This window comes from Hibiscus syriacus, unplaced genomic scaffold (genome assembly GCF_006381635.1).
Source record: "Hibiscus syriacus cultivar Baekdansim isolate YM2019G1 unplaced genomic scaffold, ASM638163v2 tig00111022_pilon, whole genome shotgun sequence".
In the NCBI taxonomy this organism is placed as follows: domain Eukaryota; kingdom Viridiplantae; phylum Streptophyta; class Magnoliopsida; order Malvales; family Malvaceae; genus Hibiscus; species Hibiscus syriacus.
Window position 1 is genome coordinate 1251823 of NW_024062956.1, and position 17701 is coordinate 1269523.

Genomic DNA, 17701 nt, shown 5'->3' on the forward strand with positions numbered 1-17701 from the left:
ATTCTTCACACTCTTCTCGACAGCTCCTCTCTTCTAAACCCATGGCCAGCGTTTGGCCACCATTCGGCCACCACACCTTGATGGCCAACCTCCCTTCGACTGCAACCGTATATCACCTCCACTGACTGACAACCCAATGACGAAAGAAAACGAAGAAGAAAGGTAAATTTCCCTCTCTTTTCCCTTGCACTTTGTCTTGTTTCAACTTATATTTACTAATATGATTTCAACTCTCTTTTTTTGACATAGCTCGAACGTAGAACGAATGGAGTCAACAAGACTCCATTTAAATTCGTACAACCCAAATGTTTTAATCTCAAACTCTTTTTTTATTTAATTCAAAATAGTATTAGCACACACACAAAAACGAAAGAAAACAAAAACAATTGAGGAAGAATTTCTCGGAAAAATACCTCTATTGCTTTCTCTGATTTTCGATGGTGGGATTACAATATTGTTCTTTCATATTTGTTTATACTGTGTGGTTTTCCAGTTCCGAGAACCACCTATTGTTGGTCTTTTTTTCCTTCTATTTTTTTATTGCTGATGGAATTTGTGGTTTGATTTCTCCCTATTCGTGTTGCTTTCTCTGGTTGTTCTCCGCTATTTTTCGTTCCTTCCCTTGTGATGCTAGTGTCCCCCCGGTTTCTGGAGGTTAATTGCTAATAATAACCGACCCCCCCTCATTTACAGTTTCTTTCTATCTATTCAAAATCATGGACCCGATCTTATTGGTAACTTCTGATAACTTACCAGTTATCATACATGGCTAAAATAAATTCCAATTGTTATAGAGAATCCTCACGTGAACTGGTAAATACCCTGCTAGATCGTTGGGTTTATATTGGGCCTTCAACTGGCTTGGGGTTGGGTTAGGTTGCCATGGCTTCGAGTCTGCTCCGACATAACCCCGGACAAATCGAGTATCTACAGTTGCCCCTCTTTGCTCATTGTTGTGTAACGAGAATAGAGCAAAGATCAAAAGATGATCGAGTTTGTCCGGTCCTGAAAACTTCAAAAGATTAAAGCACTCCACTGTTACTTCGGGATAAATGAAACTTGAAAAATCTTCGAATGACGGGTCCGCTCCCTCTTGTTCATGGATTAAGGAGCTCAAACAATCTTCTAAAAACGAGTTTGCTCCCTATTGCTTCAGGGAGTAGAATTCGAATAATCTTCTGCTTACGAGTTCGCTCCCTCTTGTTTCAGGGAGTAGAACTCGAACAATATTCTACTTACGGGTTCGCTCCTTCTTGCTTCAAGGAGTAGAACTCGAATAATATTCTGCCTACGGGTTCGCTCCCTCTTGCTTCAGGGAGTAGAACTCGAAAAATCTTCTGGTGTGATTCTGCTACACTATTCTCCCATGAAGGTTCAACTTCAAAGGTTAAACCTGAAAATCAAACGTTTCCACTCATTAATGTATGCTTGAAGATTTGAAAAACATTATACTCAAAAAAATTTAAAATTTAAGAGAATCTTTGAGAATTTATTTCTCTTGAGGGAGCTTGTCTCGCAACAACTAGATATGAGAATCTTCTTGGACTCGGCTGCCATCTGAACCTCTCTCTTCCTAGGACCTTGAATTGATTAATGACTCTTCGTGCTCATTTCCTTTTAATCAATTGATTTGCGTCTTTATACTCGAGAACGTTCGATTTCCTCCCAGATCTGATGATTTGATGGCTTGCTCCAACACTATTCCGAGAAGGTGATGGCTCGAAGGATTTCATCATCATGCCCGAAAGACTTACAAATGACCCGAAGGATTTAATCATCATGCTCGAAAGACTTACTGATGGCACTTACTGACGTATTTGCTTCACTACTATTCCGTGAAGGCTTAAAAATTACCCGAAGGATTTAATTATCATGCTCGAAAGACTTACTGATGGGTTTGCTTCACTACTCTTCGGTGAACGCTTAAAAATTACCCGAAGGATTTAATTATCATACTCGAAAGACTTACTGATGAATTTGCTTCACTACTCTTCCGTGAAGGCTTACCAGTTACCCGAAGGATTTAATCATCATGCTCGAAAGACTTACTGATGACCCGAAGGATTTAAACATCAAGCTCGAAAGACTTACTAATGGCCAGACGGACTTATAAATTATGAAATTTTGAAAATCGCATTCTTCGTTTTCAAAAATTTCATCTTCTTAAAACATAATTTTCATTTTCAAATTCATGTAAAAACATCCTACCCGAAGGTTTTATGGATGGCCCGAAGGACTTATCATCTTGCTCTAAAGGCTTACAGATGGATTTGCTTCACTACTCTTCCGTGAAGGCTTGAATTTGCCCCACTCTCCTGTGTACAAGTCACTTTAATCGAGTGATTCCTCTCTTCATACACGAACATCCCTATTTTTCTTCTATATCTGATGGTCGTCACTTTAGAGTAATGCTTCTTCTGTGGATTAGACCTCTCTGTTCTTCAGGTTCTGCCACTCTAAACATGATTCCCTGCGTTTAAAGTTTGAATTCTCCCTTTCAATCGTCGAGATTTTAACATCATGCATCTTCTCTTTTCATTGGAAAATCTGTCAAAATCATGTGTTTATGCATGAAACACTAATGCAATTAAATGTATCAGTGTAATACATTTTCTTTTATGCAAATGATGTTTTCATGAATGCGTAAATGTTGAATCAATCTTCACTTGGCTTCAGAATGGTAAGCTCGATCTTCTTCTACTTGATCATTCTTTCAAGGGTTCGCTTTAGACGCTCATGCAACAACTCATAGTTTCCAATTTGCATTTTTGACGAGCCCTCTGATCTTATTCCATCTTCTTATCGTCTCAGTCTTTTATCTTCATTTCGGAGAAAACATTTCCTTTCTCAACTTCTTGCTATGGTCAGAAATACGACTGTGTTGACCCATTTACGTCCTTGGCTCAATTATGCTTTCTGAATTGTTCTTTCAGGACTCTACCTTTGATTGATGCTCGGTTGGTTTGATTTACAAGGTAAGCTCTGCTCAAATTCACGGTCTACCCCTGACATTTCAAGTTGTGAGACTCATTCTCAATATCTTCTTGGTCTAAATCTTGTCATCCCAACATGATCTAGGTTTCTGGTCATGCCCCAAAGTGGGTACTCATGGATTTCTTTGTGCCAAACATATCCTAACTTGAATGTTCTCATTCTGGTGTCACTTCACAGTGGTGTTGTCAAGTATCTTGAAGGCGTCTCTTCACATTGTCATAAACATTTAAAAAGTGGTCAATTCTTCTAACAAAATGTCTTGCATTTTATACAAGCCGTGATAAATGCCCCTTCCGAATAACGAGACCATCTTCTTCTTGGCGGGTTACTGACAACGTCACAAGGAAATGTTATAAGTTTCATTCTTCATTCTTCATTCATTTTGTTCTCTTGGACCATCTACTTCAAGATCGTGGAATGCTTCATGTTCTGGCATTGCTTATTCATTTTCTCCAATAGAGGAATAATGAGTCTCACAAGCTTCAAGGATCTTTCACACTTGAAATGTCATGTTTGAAAATGTTTTTCCCTTTTCTCTTATTATAGGGATCAAAGGATGAAAGAATTTTATAAAATATTGCCCCTTAATTCAGGCTTACAATCAAATCAAATCATAAACATGAGTTCACAGAATATCAAAAGAATCAATAACTATTTAATTTTTCAGAGTTATAACTCTTTGACAAGTGTCAAAATTGATGGGTTGGCTTCAGTTGGCTTCCTATTTTTTAAGGTTTCGGCCAACAAACTTACATTTCTTTCTCGGTCCTTGCGAATATCACAACATGCCCCTCCTTCTGGCTTGGTATTTTAATCGGATACGGACAAAATGAAGCAACTTGTATAATCAATTACTAGACTTTATAGAACACTTTTATTTCAGTTCTCTGAAATCTTCCATTTGTTCAAGCCTCGTAGACTCCTCTAACAAAGGCAGTGTAGAAATATCGGTCTAAAAATGAAATTCCTGAGTGCTCGTGTGATATTGACTATAACAGGTGTTCCTTAACTCCCTTAGTCCATCTTTACCGAAACTCCTTATTCATAAAATTGATTTAATTTGCCATTATCTGGCTAGCTGAAATCAGCTTTATTGTAATTTGCCTCTATCGGGCTAGCTGAAGGGTTCATCTCATCACAAAGTCTTTGACTTGACAATCACAGTGGAGCATACACCAAATTGCCAGGTACCCGATCAAGGTCATGGTTTGAATATAATCTATTCATAAAGCCAGGGCTTTCGAGTTTCCTCTATAACCAATTGCTTTAGCGGAATAGCTCAGCTTTATTGTATATATATAATATCATCACCTTTATTAGGCTAGCTAAATTATGTCCATAAAGCCGGGGCGTTTAACCAATTGCTCTAGAGGGACAGCTCAAGCTTTATTGTATACATATAATATTATAATTTGGGTATACGGGTCCAATTTTTTTAAGCTTGTCAAGAAGAACCTGTCATAGTCTAGGTGTTGTTGAAAGTCAGAAAATCTCATCGTTAGAGTTCAATTTCCAAACAACTGACCTAAACTAGATTCACCTACTCGACTATTCCATCCGTAAGGATCATAATCATCATTGAACGTCATCAACAGAAGTGTAATCTAGTCGATTTTGTAACATCATACACAAAAGATGCCCCATGTTGTCCGCTCCTATACATACCTGAATACCAAACCATTGTTCATCTCCTTATGATAGAAGAAGGCTATATCGGTCCCTGCAATAGAAGGGTATGGTGTTCGATTGTATCTTCTGGAGATAAGGTAAAGGTCTTTGTTTTTATCAGGTTTCAACCTTGTCATCTTGTCAAAGATTTATAACTCTAATCATTTACAGAGTTTTTAATTCAGTAGGTATTCAAAGAATTTCAAGTTTCAAATTCGATTCAATGTTCACCATCCTCAAAGTAACATGAATTTATTTAAACATCATCATAAAAAAAACTGAGAAAGGATGAAAAACAAGTTCAAACATGATGTTGCAAATGAAATAAAGCTCCATAATGAATGAAATGATCTCTTCCTAATTAGGATGCCCCATTACCCATCTAATGTCGTGGTACTTAACTCAAACGGATGTTACATATTGTTCTTTGATGCCCCACTCAAGCTCGTCATCCACTGTTCCACCAATTCCTCTGTTAACGTCTCATTTGCCACAAGCATCTCTATCTCCTTTAACAGCGGCCTACAATTTCCCGTAGAATGTCCCAATGCCCCCAAGTGGAAATCACAAACACTATCTTGATCATAGCTATGAGCAGAAGGGTCTGGTTGCACTTTCACTAGCCTCGGTGTGAGGTATTGACCTTCAACCAAATGGGGATATAGATCTGAGATAGGAGTTTGGAACACTTTCAAAGCATTTTTCGATCTTGGGACTTTCTTTAGACGCCTCGAGTAACCCGTTACCCCTTTTCTTTTACGGCTTTGAGAGCTCTGGACGTAACATTCATTCACCTCATCAGTTTGTTCCTTTTGATCGGTTGGGTTTTTAGAAGTGTCTTTCAAGTTTCCTTTGCTGATTGCATCCTCAATTAACTCTCCAGCTATCATAAGATCCTTGAAGTTATTCATCGACTTTCCCAACATTAACTCAAAGAAAGGAGCTGGAAGAGAATCGTGAAACATATATGATATTTCTTCTTCTAACAAAGGAGGTTGAACTTGTGCTGCCACTCCTCTCCATCTTAGGGCATATTCTTTAAAGCTCTCAGTAGCTTTCATTCTTATCCTTTGAAGGTCATGACGTTTTGGGGCTAAGCCTTTAACATATTGATATTGTCCCAGAAAAGCATCAGCTAGGTTGACCCATGTCTTGATCTGTTCTTTGTTCAAACGGTTATACCATACTATAGCTGGCCCAGCAAGACTATCATGGAAGTAATGAATCAACATATTGTCATTATTTAGGTACCCTTCCATCTTTCTACAAAACATCTTTAGATGAATTATGGGACAACTAGTGCCATCATATTTCTCAAAATTAGGCACCTTAAATTCATGTGGGATGACCAAATCAGGGACCAAACTAAGTTCTCTAGCTTCTAACTCATTGTGAGGGGCATTAACAATCTTCATATCTTCAATGGCTTCATTCAACCACCTGAATTTGTCTTCAAATTGCTCAAAATTGACGAGGCTCATCCCTAGGTCTGAGTTAGACGCTCCAGGGCAAATTATTACTCTTGATGTACCAGTCTGATGAGATCGATTTCCTTTATCCTCTATTTTCTCTTTACTAGCAGCCTGTGGTACCAGTACCTGGATCATTTGATTCGATACGCCTTGCAAAGAACCCGATGCTTGATTCCCCGTATCTTGTTGTGACCCGACTAACTGCTCTTGCAACTTATCTTGTGATCCCTTATGAGATTGCTCCATTGTTTCCATTTGCTTATTCATGACGATGAGGAAGTAGTATGAATGGATGATGTTGTTATTACCTTCACATAACCTTCCATAAATTATTTCTGTGTTTTTATAATTAATGCATGTAAAATGCTTAAATAAATACATGTAATGAAAATGCAAATGCCAAATGCAAATACAAAAGGTGTCATTCCAGAGTGACCATCTTAAAACAACTTTCATTGAACACAAAGGTTTCGGTGTTCATCAAACAAACTTTACATATAACGGACAACTTTCACTCCGAACTTTTCTATCTCCTTCAAAAGCCAATTTAATTTCCACTCATGCTCGGGGGTTGAGTTGTCAATCTGCTTTAATTCTCTTGCAAAGCCAGCTAAATCAACCCATTTCTGAGCCACATTGCTTGCTTGGGTCATAACTTCTTTCATGACTTTGTCCCTTTTCTCTATCTTGAGTGCTGATTCTCGGAGCTGTAGACACTGCTGTTGAATCTTCCTTGTAAGAAAGTCATTGTGGTTATGAAGCTCTTGCATAAGATCACTATAATCATCCACAATCTTCATCAACTTCTTGTTCTTGGCTCTAACGGCTTCTAGCTCAGCGTCATTCTCCCGCTTATGGCGCTGATATGAGATTTCCATATTGGCAATGGATCTGTTCAACGTCTGAATTTCGGCTTGATATTTTCCCAAATTATCAACAACTATATTGCGTCTTCTTTCTGCAATATGTAAATCATGAGAAAACTTCTCGGCTCGACCCTCGTGTACCTTACAATTCCTTCTCCATTGTTCAGCGTCATTCCTCAGTTTAGCGACTCCTGTTATCCACTCATCTAGTACATTTCCCATACCAGCAAATTTAAAAGCTTGATTGATCATTTGAAAATCATCTCGCATGGCTTCCATCTCTATGCTCAATTTATCATTTTCACTTCTTAAATGACGAATCAGAGCTTCGTATTTTGGCAAACAATTTTCTTCCTGGATTTCCTTACTGATACCCTTACCTTTGGTCACTGTTGGTTCAAACTCAACAGGATAATCTGTTTTCAAACTGGGTTGTCCTTTCAATTCAAACTCCAATACTCCATGATCTAAAAGAAGTTGGACTCGACGTTTGAAGGTAGAACAATTCTCAATAGAATGTCCTTGAACTCCAGCATGATATTCACAACGAACGTTGACGTCATACCAACTTGGATATGAAGGTTGCAAAGGTTTTACATAATGCGGTGCCACTTCTCGGGCTTCTAACAGTTCATCATACAATTCCTTATATGATATTGGGATGGAATCATAACGAGATCCACCTCTCAACTTGGGTTGAATTGGAGTTTCCAGTTTTATTTCCCCTGATGTTGGGAATAGACTATCAAACACCAACGAGTTTGGACTGCATGTCTTCTTTTCATCATTCTGAACTTCTATAGTTGCCACTATTTCCTTGGCATTTCCAAACAACTTGTTGATACGAATAATGATTGTGCGTGGTTTCTCATTTTGGCTAGAATCAGCAGGTTCTAAAGTAGTCCCTTGCGTATCTGACACCTCGAGATTGTTTTCATTGAGTTCTTTCTTTTCTTTGGTAAAAGTCTCTCTTCCTTTGGACAAAACATCTATTCTATCCATCATCTTGGACATTTGCTCTTTTATCTCTCTTATCTCATTGTGCTCTTTGTGCGCCATATGATCTTTATGCACACAACCCTCCACTATTCTCGAAGCTTTCACAGGATGCCACTTCTTGACTATGTTATAGCATGCTTGATCACGAAACCCTTTGTCCGTCATGAAAACCTTTTACTATGATGACCACTCACAAATCAACACCTTTTGAATATGTCATGATCATGCAATGCAGACAAAGAGAAAAACAACATAAAAAATAGGTTAGTACAAATAAAATAACAAAAGGACAAAAAGCAACAATAGCAAAATAAATAAATTAATGCTAATAAGAATGCAAATGCAAATGCAAATGCACAAGGTGTTAATCCTAAAAGTGACCACCATAGAACAACCTTCATTTAGACAACAAGAATTCAGAACACCATGTAGTCAAAATATAAATGTGATTCTTCATTTCTTCATTTCCTTAAGCCATATTCTTCATGGAATCTAACATTGAACCCAAATTTGTCGGCGTATTTTATCTTTGATGACGCCAGATGCCTTTAAATCGAATCGTGAGGTCTCCATGTTTACTTTCAATACGAAGTGATCTTCATGTCTTTGTGAAGGGTCTTCTTGTCCTTAGTATGATTGTATCTATCTCTTGAATCAACATCTTGGCCTTTTCCCTATTAAAGGAAGTCTTTAATCAGCTTGGTTTCTTCATTCAACGGATATCATTCTTCATGATCAGTCGAACATCTTTGGATCTCCCGGTTTTGACTACATGGTTGAGAATCTCTTGTCTCAATATGTCTAGCCTTCTCATTAGTCAATCACTTGTGAATTAACACCTTGTAATGACATGAAGATGTAAATGCAATAAAATCCAAATAAAATAGACATAGAACAAAAATGGGTTAGTGCACATAATATAAACAACAAAATAAGTACCATAAACATCAAATAAAACCTACCCTCACATGCTGGCTACCCAATCATACTTTAGTTGATCCTACCCAACATGATATATACCCCATACTTTGTCATTCACAAAAAATCCTAACCACATGATATCTAATTCGCATGCTTGTTCGAGAAAAATAAACCTAACCGCATGATTTCTAGTTCGCATACATTTATTCAAAAAGCAAAATCGAATGACTCAAAAAGCTTTTCCTTGTGTACCCTCCTCACGGGACTCTTAAGGTTCGGGTTAGGCTCGACCTAAATTCAGGCTCTATGTTTACTATATGTTGGGTTCGGTTCTAAAGTAATAGGTTCTCGAATTGTCTTTGTCGGTGCCCCCTTGGGCTATCGAACCCTCAATCCTGGCCCATCATAGGCTTTAGGGGATCGAGTTCAATTTCGAGGGAACACACATTCTTATGTCCATGCGGAGGTGAAAACCACACGAGGGCATAGTCTCTCGCTCCTACTTAATTTGGACGGAGTGGGGTTTTAGCTCATGTCATGAAAATGCAGCTGTGCAGTGTGTGAGGAAAAGCGAAAAACAAACAATAAAAACACTCAAAATCAAATCCCAAAACACACAATTATTCTGAAACCATTAGCAAACAGATCAGTACAACTATTTAATTGTTAATCGAATTAAATTAAAAAACTAAAATAAAAACAAAACTTATTAAAAACCAAACAAGGGATCAAAAACCAAATTAAAATGAATTTATAACTTTCAATTGCAAAGATAATTAATTAATCGACTATCGGCCTGACTCTCTAAAAAAAAGGTCCCCAGCGGAGTCGCCAAGCTGTCGAAACAATTTTTTTTCCTTAAAAGGTGAAAAGGTGAGATTTTGAAAACCACATCAATTTCTAACTTATCTCTTTCAATTGGTTTTTAATTTAAAAACAAATGCGATTTAAAAACCTCTCGTTTCAACAAAATTTTAAATTTTCTTTACGATCGAAAAATACGATTCGAAGAGTCGCCACCAATCTTTGATTAGGGCGTGATTTGGCACCAAAAAATGTTTTGTCATTTTAAATAAAAATTAATTTTAATTAAAACAACAAATTGAGGTATGCGTTACCAAAAAATGAGTTCGGGAGTCGGTTACGTGTGGGGAAGGATTAGCACCCCTACAACGCCCTAAATCGGTACCTAGTCGATTAATTAACGTCTTTGCAATGAACTTTATAAATTCAAACTTAATTTGATTTTTGATCTCATAAAACAAAGATGTAAATTTAAAAACATTCAAAAGCATTCAAATAAATTAAATTAACATTACCGAGTCGTTTTAGAAAGATAAAGAGTGTTCGCTTATTTACAAATATCGAGACCAGATCTTAAAAGCTATAACAACCTTTTCTTGATAAATTTAAATAAACGAACATTTCCTTTTCTTTCGTTCCCAAATTTTAGGTGACGAATCAATTTTTGGTTTCACTTTCGGGATACACTTTTAATTTAAAATGGTTAAAATGACTCTCTAATCAGTTAAGACAAGTCACTCAAGACAATTTTAAATTAAAAGGGTATTACCTTTAATCCAATTATGTACTAACGTCAAGTTATGCAAATGAGGATATCATACAAATTGTACAAAATTGATGCAGGTATGAACTCATGTGATCCTTAAATTAATTATTCGCATGCTCATACAAATACATACATAAAAATTTCAAGGTAAACTTATAAACATCCTAACATAACATTCATGGATACTTTCCATATTAACAAATTAATTAATTAGTTATACACAATTGAATATAAGGTAATTGAAGAGTACTTGCAAAATTAGCATACATATGCGCAATAAAAAAAACAGTAATCCAATTTAAAAGGTAAATATATTTAGAATTACAACAGTGAATTTAGCCAAAAAGAAATGACTCACGAATCACAAACATACTCCTATTTCAGGTACCCTAGCCACGATTTATCCATTAACAAACAAGCTTGATAAGTGATTACATTGTCAAATAACCAAAAATACAAGGTACATTCGAAAAAACATAATTGAAGAAAAATATAAATTTAGGACTAGAATAAAAATGTGCTAAAAATAAATAGACAAGATTATAAATATGCAAATTTCAACATAGGGACCAAAACAAAAAAAAATAATAATAATAATTAAAAGTGAAATGTCTAAAAACAGAAGAAATTAGATAACTAATATTTGGGACCAAAATGCAAATAAACGCTAAAATAGAGGGATTTAATAACAGTTTTACCATAAAGACTCGGTGGCTAAACGGATAATTTACCCAAATTCTATTATATAAAATCTAACTTAAACTAAACCTAGACTAACCTAAGCCTAAACACACACAGCCGTTCTCTCTTCTCTACTCTATCTATTCTTCACACTCTTCTCGACAGCTCCTCTCTTCTAAACCCATGGCCAGCGTTTGGCCACCATTCGGCCACCACACCTTGATGGCCAACCTCCCTTCGACTGCAACCGTATATCACCTCAACTGACTGACAACCCAATGACGAAAGAAAACGAAGAAGAAAGGTAAATTTCCCTCTCTTTTCCCTTGCACTTTGTCTTGTTTCAACTTATATTTACTAATATGATTTCAACTCTCTTTTTTTGACATAGCTCGAACGTAGAACGAATGGAGTCAACAAGACTCCATTTAAATTCGTACAACCCAAATGTTTTAATCTCAAACTCTTTTTTTATTTAATTCAAAATAGTATTAGCACACACACAAAAACGAAAGAAAACAAAAACAATTGAGGAAGAATTTCTCGGAAAAATACCTCTATTGCTTTCTCTGATTTTCGATGGTGGGATTACAATATTGTTCTTTCATATTTGTTTATACTGTGTGGTTTTCCAATTCCGAGAACCACCTATTGTTGGTCTTTTTTTCCTTCTGTTTTTTTATTGCTGATGGAATTTGTGGTTTGATTTCTCCCTATTCGTGTTGCTTTCTCTGGTTGTTCTCCGCTATTTTTTCGTTCCTTCCCCTTGTGATGCTAGTGTCCCCCCGGTTTCTGGAGGTTAATTGCTAATAATAACCGACCCCCCTCATTTACAGTTTCTTTCTATCTATTCAAAATCATGGACCCGATCTTATTGGTAACTTCTGATAACTTACCAGTTATCATACATGGCTAAAATAAATTCCAATTGTTGTAGAGAATCCTCACGTGAACTGGTAAATACCCTGCTAGATCGTTGGGTTTATATTGGGCCTTCAACTGGCTTGGGGTTGGGTTAGGTTGCCATGGCTTCGAGTCTGCTCCGACATAACCCCGGACAAATCGAGTATCTACAGTTTTCTACCAAAGTCTCCCCCGTTTGGAAGTGGGAGATGATTGATGGGTGAGTAAGGCAGACCTTCAGGAGGGTAATATGGTTCAACAGGCAGCGTCACACACCGTCGAATTTCTTCCTTATTGACAATAGAGAGAGCCTCTCGAGTGGAGGGAAGAGGAGAAATAGCCAGGACCCTGTCGCGAACCTCGTCCAGATCCTTGTTTAACCCTTGAAGAAATTGAAAAAGTCTTCGCTGAGTGACAATTTGATGGTAAAGGGCAGCATCTCTTAGATCTGCCCAATCATGCTGTGCATACAAATCTAATTGCTGCCAAAGGGCGATAAGGGTATTATAGTAGAGAGTGATAGGCATGGTTCCCTGCTTAAGGGTGGCTGCCTGATCTTCAATATGATATAATTTGGCAATGTTATCAGTGCTAAAGTAGGTTTCGCAGACTGCATTCCAGATTTCAGCTGCTGTGGTGTACAAAAGAAAGTTTATGCTTATACTTGGGGTCATGGAATTAAGGAGCCAAGTCATAACCTGACCATTGTCACGCATCCACTTAATAAAAATAGTGTCAGTCGCAGCAGGCTTCTTGATTTCACCAGTAACGTAGCCCAATCTTTCTCTGCCCAAGACAAAAATCTTAACCGATTAGGACCATTCAAGAAAGTTGTTTCCATTCAATCGATGGCAGGTGATAGTCAGACCAGATGAATCTGATTGAACATCAGAACCATAAAAGTTTTCTAGATTTGAAGTGATCTCCAAAGTAGGAGAAGGAGATGTAGGTGAAGAATTCGCAGACATGGTCTAGGTCGGAAAACAAATTGTAACCTAATCTGATACCATGTAGAAATTAGAGTAAGTCTCTGTATTTTCTTATTAATTCAATAGGATGTATTGCATCTATATACACAAACTATGTCTCTAAATTAGGAAACTCGAAGTTAGGAAATATACTAATCCTAGGAGATACGATCCCTTAAAATAAGGGATTGAAAGAATATTTACAGAATCCCTTAACTAAAGAGATGGTAACAGTTCATATAATTCTATAATTCCTACACTATTTATCCATGGCTGGGTTGTATTTTGACATTTTTGGTGATTTTCCTTACAATTTCTGACTCGAGAGCCAGAAATCATGAGCTCTTCCTTAAATCGAACACTAGGACCAGCCTTTGTGTGTGTATTGCTTAAGTGTAGAAATTGTACGAGTCTTTCCAATTCGCGTAAAGTTTTTGTTTGCTTAGTCCTGATATAAGTGCTTAGCGAACTTTGTGTTGTCTAATATCTATTGCATTTTATATGTATTTTTCTTTTACCATAGAATGACAGATACTCTGCCATTTCCTTTGCATTATTGTAATAATTGATTTTAAAAATGTGCAGTTGGGAAACTTTCCAATCAGTTGGTGGTCTTCTGCCTCAGCCAGAGTGGACTGCATGGGACCAAACTGTTGAGTATTGTGCTTTTGGTTATCAGCATTATATTGTCATCTCTTCATTGCGTCCTCAGTATAGATACCTTGGAGATGTTGCAATAGCCTATGCCACTGGAGCTGTTTGGCAACGGAGACAATTGTTTGTGGCAACACCAACTACAATTGAGTATGATTTAGTTACTTATTCAGATATTTTGTTTACAGTAGGTTGTATTTCTTTGTTTTCTCCACTGTCTTGATTATTGACGTATCTTCTAAATTTTATGAAAATATTATTAACTCTAGTTAGAACCCTCTTTGGAATAAATATGATTAATAGGACAATTTAGTTCATTAAAAGTTGCTTATTCCAGTTGGTATATGCAATACTGTAATGTAAACCTCTAGATCCGAGGGTTAATTTTGTTGGATTGAGGTTATTCACAAAGTTTCTAGGAGGTCAAGTTTGCTTTCTTGAAGTCTTAATTGTATTTTACTCGTTTATTGGGCAATTTCAAATTAAGAACCTATTCTGAGTTGATTGGATCATTTCATTCAGAGATTGCCTAGGATAATTGGGTTTTCTGACAAATCTCTCTTTTTATGTGTAATATTTCTTTAATGCTATTTCTTTTCTTCCTCTTTCTTTTAACGTGTAATATTTCTTTCTTTTTTGTTTTCCTCTTTGTAGACACTAATTTTCGAGCGGTTTGAAAATACGTATATAATATATGGTTTTTAAAACACTTTTAAAAAACTATATATTATATATATTTTCAAAACATTTTTAAAAATATATAATATGTAATTTTTGAAAAAATATTTTGAAAACATAAAACATATAATTTTTAGAGCATTTTTGAAAACTTATATATAATATATAATTTTTTAAAACATTTTTTAAAAATTATATAATTTTTAAAAGAACATTTTTAAAAATTATTAGTTTTTTGAAAAACATTTTTTAAAATTTATATATAGTATATAGTTTTTAAAAAAGAAACAGTTTTAAAATATATATTATATAGTTTTTATTTATTGTTTTTATTTATTATTATTCACCCCGTTTTTATTTAATTATTTAATTATTATTTTTTTTGTTTTTTTAGGTCAATTGCTTTGGTCCAGCAACAGTCCAAATTGGGCCTGAACCAGCCCGTAGCCAACATCCAACGGAGATAGGGTTTACGTTTAACACAGGCGGCGCACAGGGGAAAACCCTAAGACCTCATTTATGCAGCCAGATCTGGACCGTTGGATCTGACCCAATCCAACGGCCAGGAGCAATCTCAAGTGTCACTGGAAATGGAACGGTCAAACAGGCAACAAAATCGGAACAAGCACGTTCCACAACGCCAAATAGAACGCAGGTCGTAACAAGATCGGGAACGACCCCGAAATATTCGGGTTCGACCCCGAGTTCGCCGGAAATGAGCCACCAACGGTGGGGTATAAATACCCCACCAAGCCTGTCACACAGGGGGGGAACATCGAAAGCCATAGCCACAGTAAACCAAGAACGAACCAAGGGAAACCCATCAGCCAATAACAGAACCCACATACGGCCACAACCAAATGGACAGTAAACCAAACACAAAGCCATCGAACGATCGAGAAACAAAACAGTGAGACCACATCAACAATAAACCAAAGGACATCACCATCAACAACGAACCACAAGTCAAGAATAAGAGAAAAAACCTACAAACACAAACCAAGCAAAACCATTCGAAACCCACATGCAAGTATAACGCAAAAACCAGTACGCGTCGGTACAGATAAAAGCACATCGGGAAAACGAAGGATTTACCATCGGAAAGGTAAAAAATCGAACCTTGTGGCCTAGATCTACGATTGGTGGGTGGTTTTTAGGGTATTTGGGTTTAGGATTTTGGTTACCGGGAACAAGAGGAGTGTTTTGAGGGCTTTGGGTTTATCCGACCACCATCGCCGGCGGTCAGCAAGGTGGTCAGTGCGCCAGTTAGCAGCCACAGGCGACGACCTGCGTGAGATCGGGAATATTGCATAGAGAGAATCTGGAGAGAATCTTGTTCTCTCATTTGAAGAGAGGGAGAGGTAAGTATGAAAATGTGAGGGTTGAATCGATCGTTGGGCTTAAGTAACATATATGTATATCACAACCAAACGTCGTCGTTTAAGCCTAGGGATTTCCGTGTTTTTCCATTCGTGGTATAACCCCCACACAAGTCCTTTCATTTTTGTAATGCTATGTCTCAGCATTTTAATAGAGTTTTGTTTTACATGATTTTGAGCATTTATTTTCAATTATTATGTTTTAGTCCATTATTACACGTTTCTGTTATGTTTGTTAGAATTGAATTCCGATCACTATATTTGTGATATTATAATTTCAGTCACTAATTCATGTAGCACACTATGTTTGATGATTTTCAAATTTGACTCTTTAATTTATGTAAAATTTATTTTAATCACTATTTTACATTTGGTTTAATCATTATTTTAGTCCTTTTTATGTTTTATTTGTTTTTTACGTTTAATTTTTAATTTTGTATATATGTTTTTTATTATTATTAATTACCTCTTATTATTATTTTTTATTTCATCTCATACTTTGTTTTTCTGGTTTATTTAATATTTTTATTACTTGATCATTTTTCGTATTCTTGTATTTTATCGTTACTTTGATTTTTTTTATTTGTTATTTATTTTATGCTATTTTATTTTATTTTTTATTTTTTATTTAGTATTTATTTAGTATTCATTTGTGTTCTCTAACATTTTTAACATTGTAGAGAAGTTCTAACTGATCAAAGGTAAGTAATTTGAATCGGGTTTTTAAATTTCAATTTAAATTTTCGCCATTAAAGACAACCGGAAAATTAATTGGTACCGAAAGGGCGGTTCAAGGGTGCTAATCCTTCCTTGACCGTAACCGACTCCCGAACCCGACACGTTTCTGGTACAACGCAGATCAGGTAAGATGGTGTCCGACCCATCTAAATTCGTTTTAAAGTGGTCGGTGGCGACTCCAACCCAATTCATTTCCAAGTCGAAGCCCAATTCCGGGTCCAACCGAAAGACGGTTGCGACAGCTTGGCGACTCTGCTGGGGACAGGTAAGTGAGTCAGGCCAGAATTAATTTTCGGTTGTCTTTTTATGCGAAAATGGTAAATTTAAATTTTAATTTATTTATTCGATTCGGATTATTTACCTTTGATTATTTTTTTCAAATAAATAGTTGTACTGACATTTTTTTTCAATGGTTTCAGATTTTTTAAAAGTTTCCATCTCTGGCTCTATACCCGAGCTCCAAACCCTTTTAAGTGGGGGTGAAAGCGACGCCTTCGTGTGAATTTATTCACCGTGCGGGCCTAGCAAGTAGCCTTCGGGATTCATATACCTTATGTCTTCGTGTGGATTTATTCACCGTGCGGGCATAAGGGAATGTTTCCTCTCGAGTTTAACTTAGTCCACACAAGCTTGTAATGGGCTTAGGACTAAGGGTCTGGCAAGCCCAAGGGGGCACCGACGAGGGGAACTCGAGTACCTTTTTTAGAACCTAAACCGGGAGAGTACAGGGAATTAGAGCCCACCCCGAAACCTCATTCCAAACCCTAGGCTGTTTTATTTCCTGTTCAAAGCATGCGAACTAGACAAACATGTGGTTATGTTTTGTTTGAAATTAGCATGCGGGATAGAGATCATGTCCGGGTAGGAATAATAAGCATGTGGGGTAGATATCATGTGGGGTAGCATTTTTCATTTTTATTATTGTTTTGATTTACCTCACTAACCCTTTTATTTTTTGTTCTCTTTTATTTTGTGTTCATCGTTTGCATCATTTAAAACGATGTGTTGATCCGCCAAAAATGTGTTTGTTAAACATGAATAATCTGCATTAATGGACAAATGGGTTATAATACAAAGAGATAAAAAAAACTCAGAAGTCCAACCGTGGTCAAAGAATACTCAAAGGCAAAGTTGCAGGGGCAATACGAGGAAAATGTCACTGACCCGGTCGCTCCTTTCGAAAACTACAAGAACAAGATGGTGAAACTCT

General features: G+C 36.6%; 1 protein-coding gene across 1 annotated transcript in view; it reads left to right on the forward strand.

Moving 5' to 3' along the window:
• LOC120150435 overlaps positions 1–17701 on the forward strand; it is a 56012-nt gene that overhangs the window by 18694 nt on the left and 19617 nt on the right. The window contains exon 13 of the mRNA XM_039163124.1: positions 13628–13846. Coding sequence (XP_039019055.1) covers positions 13628–13846 — 219 coding nt within the window. The remainder of the gene's footprint in view (positions 1–13627; positions 13847–17701) is intronic.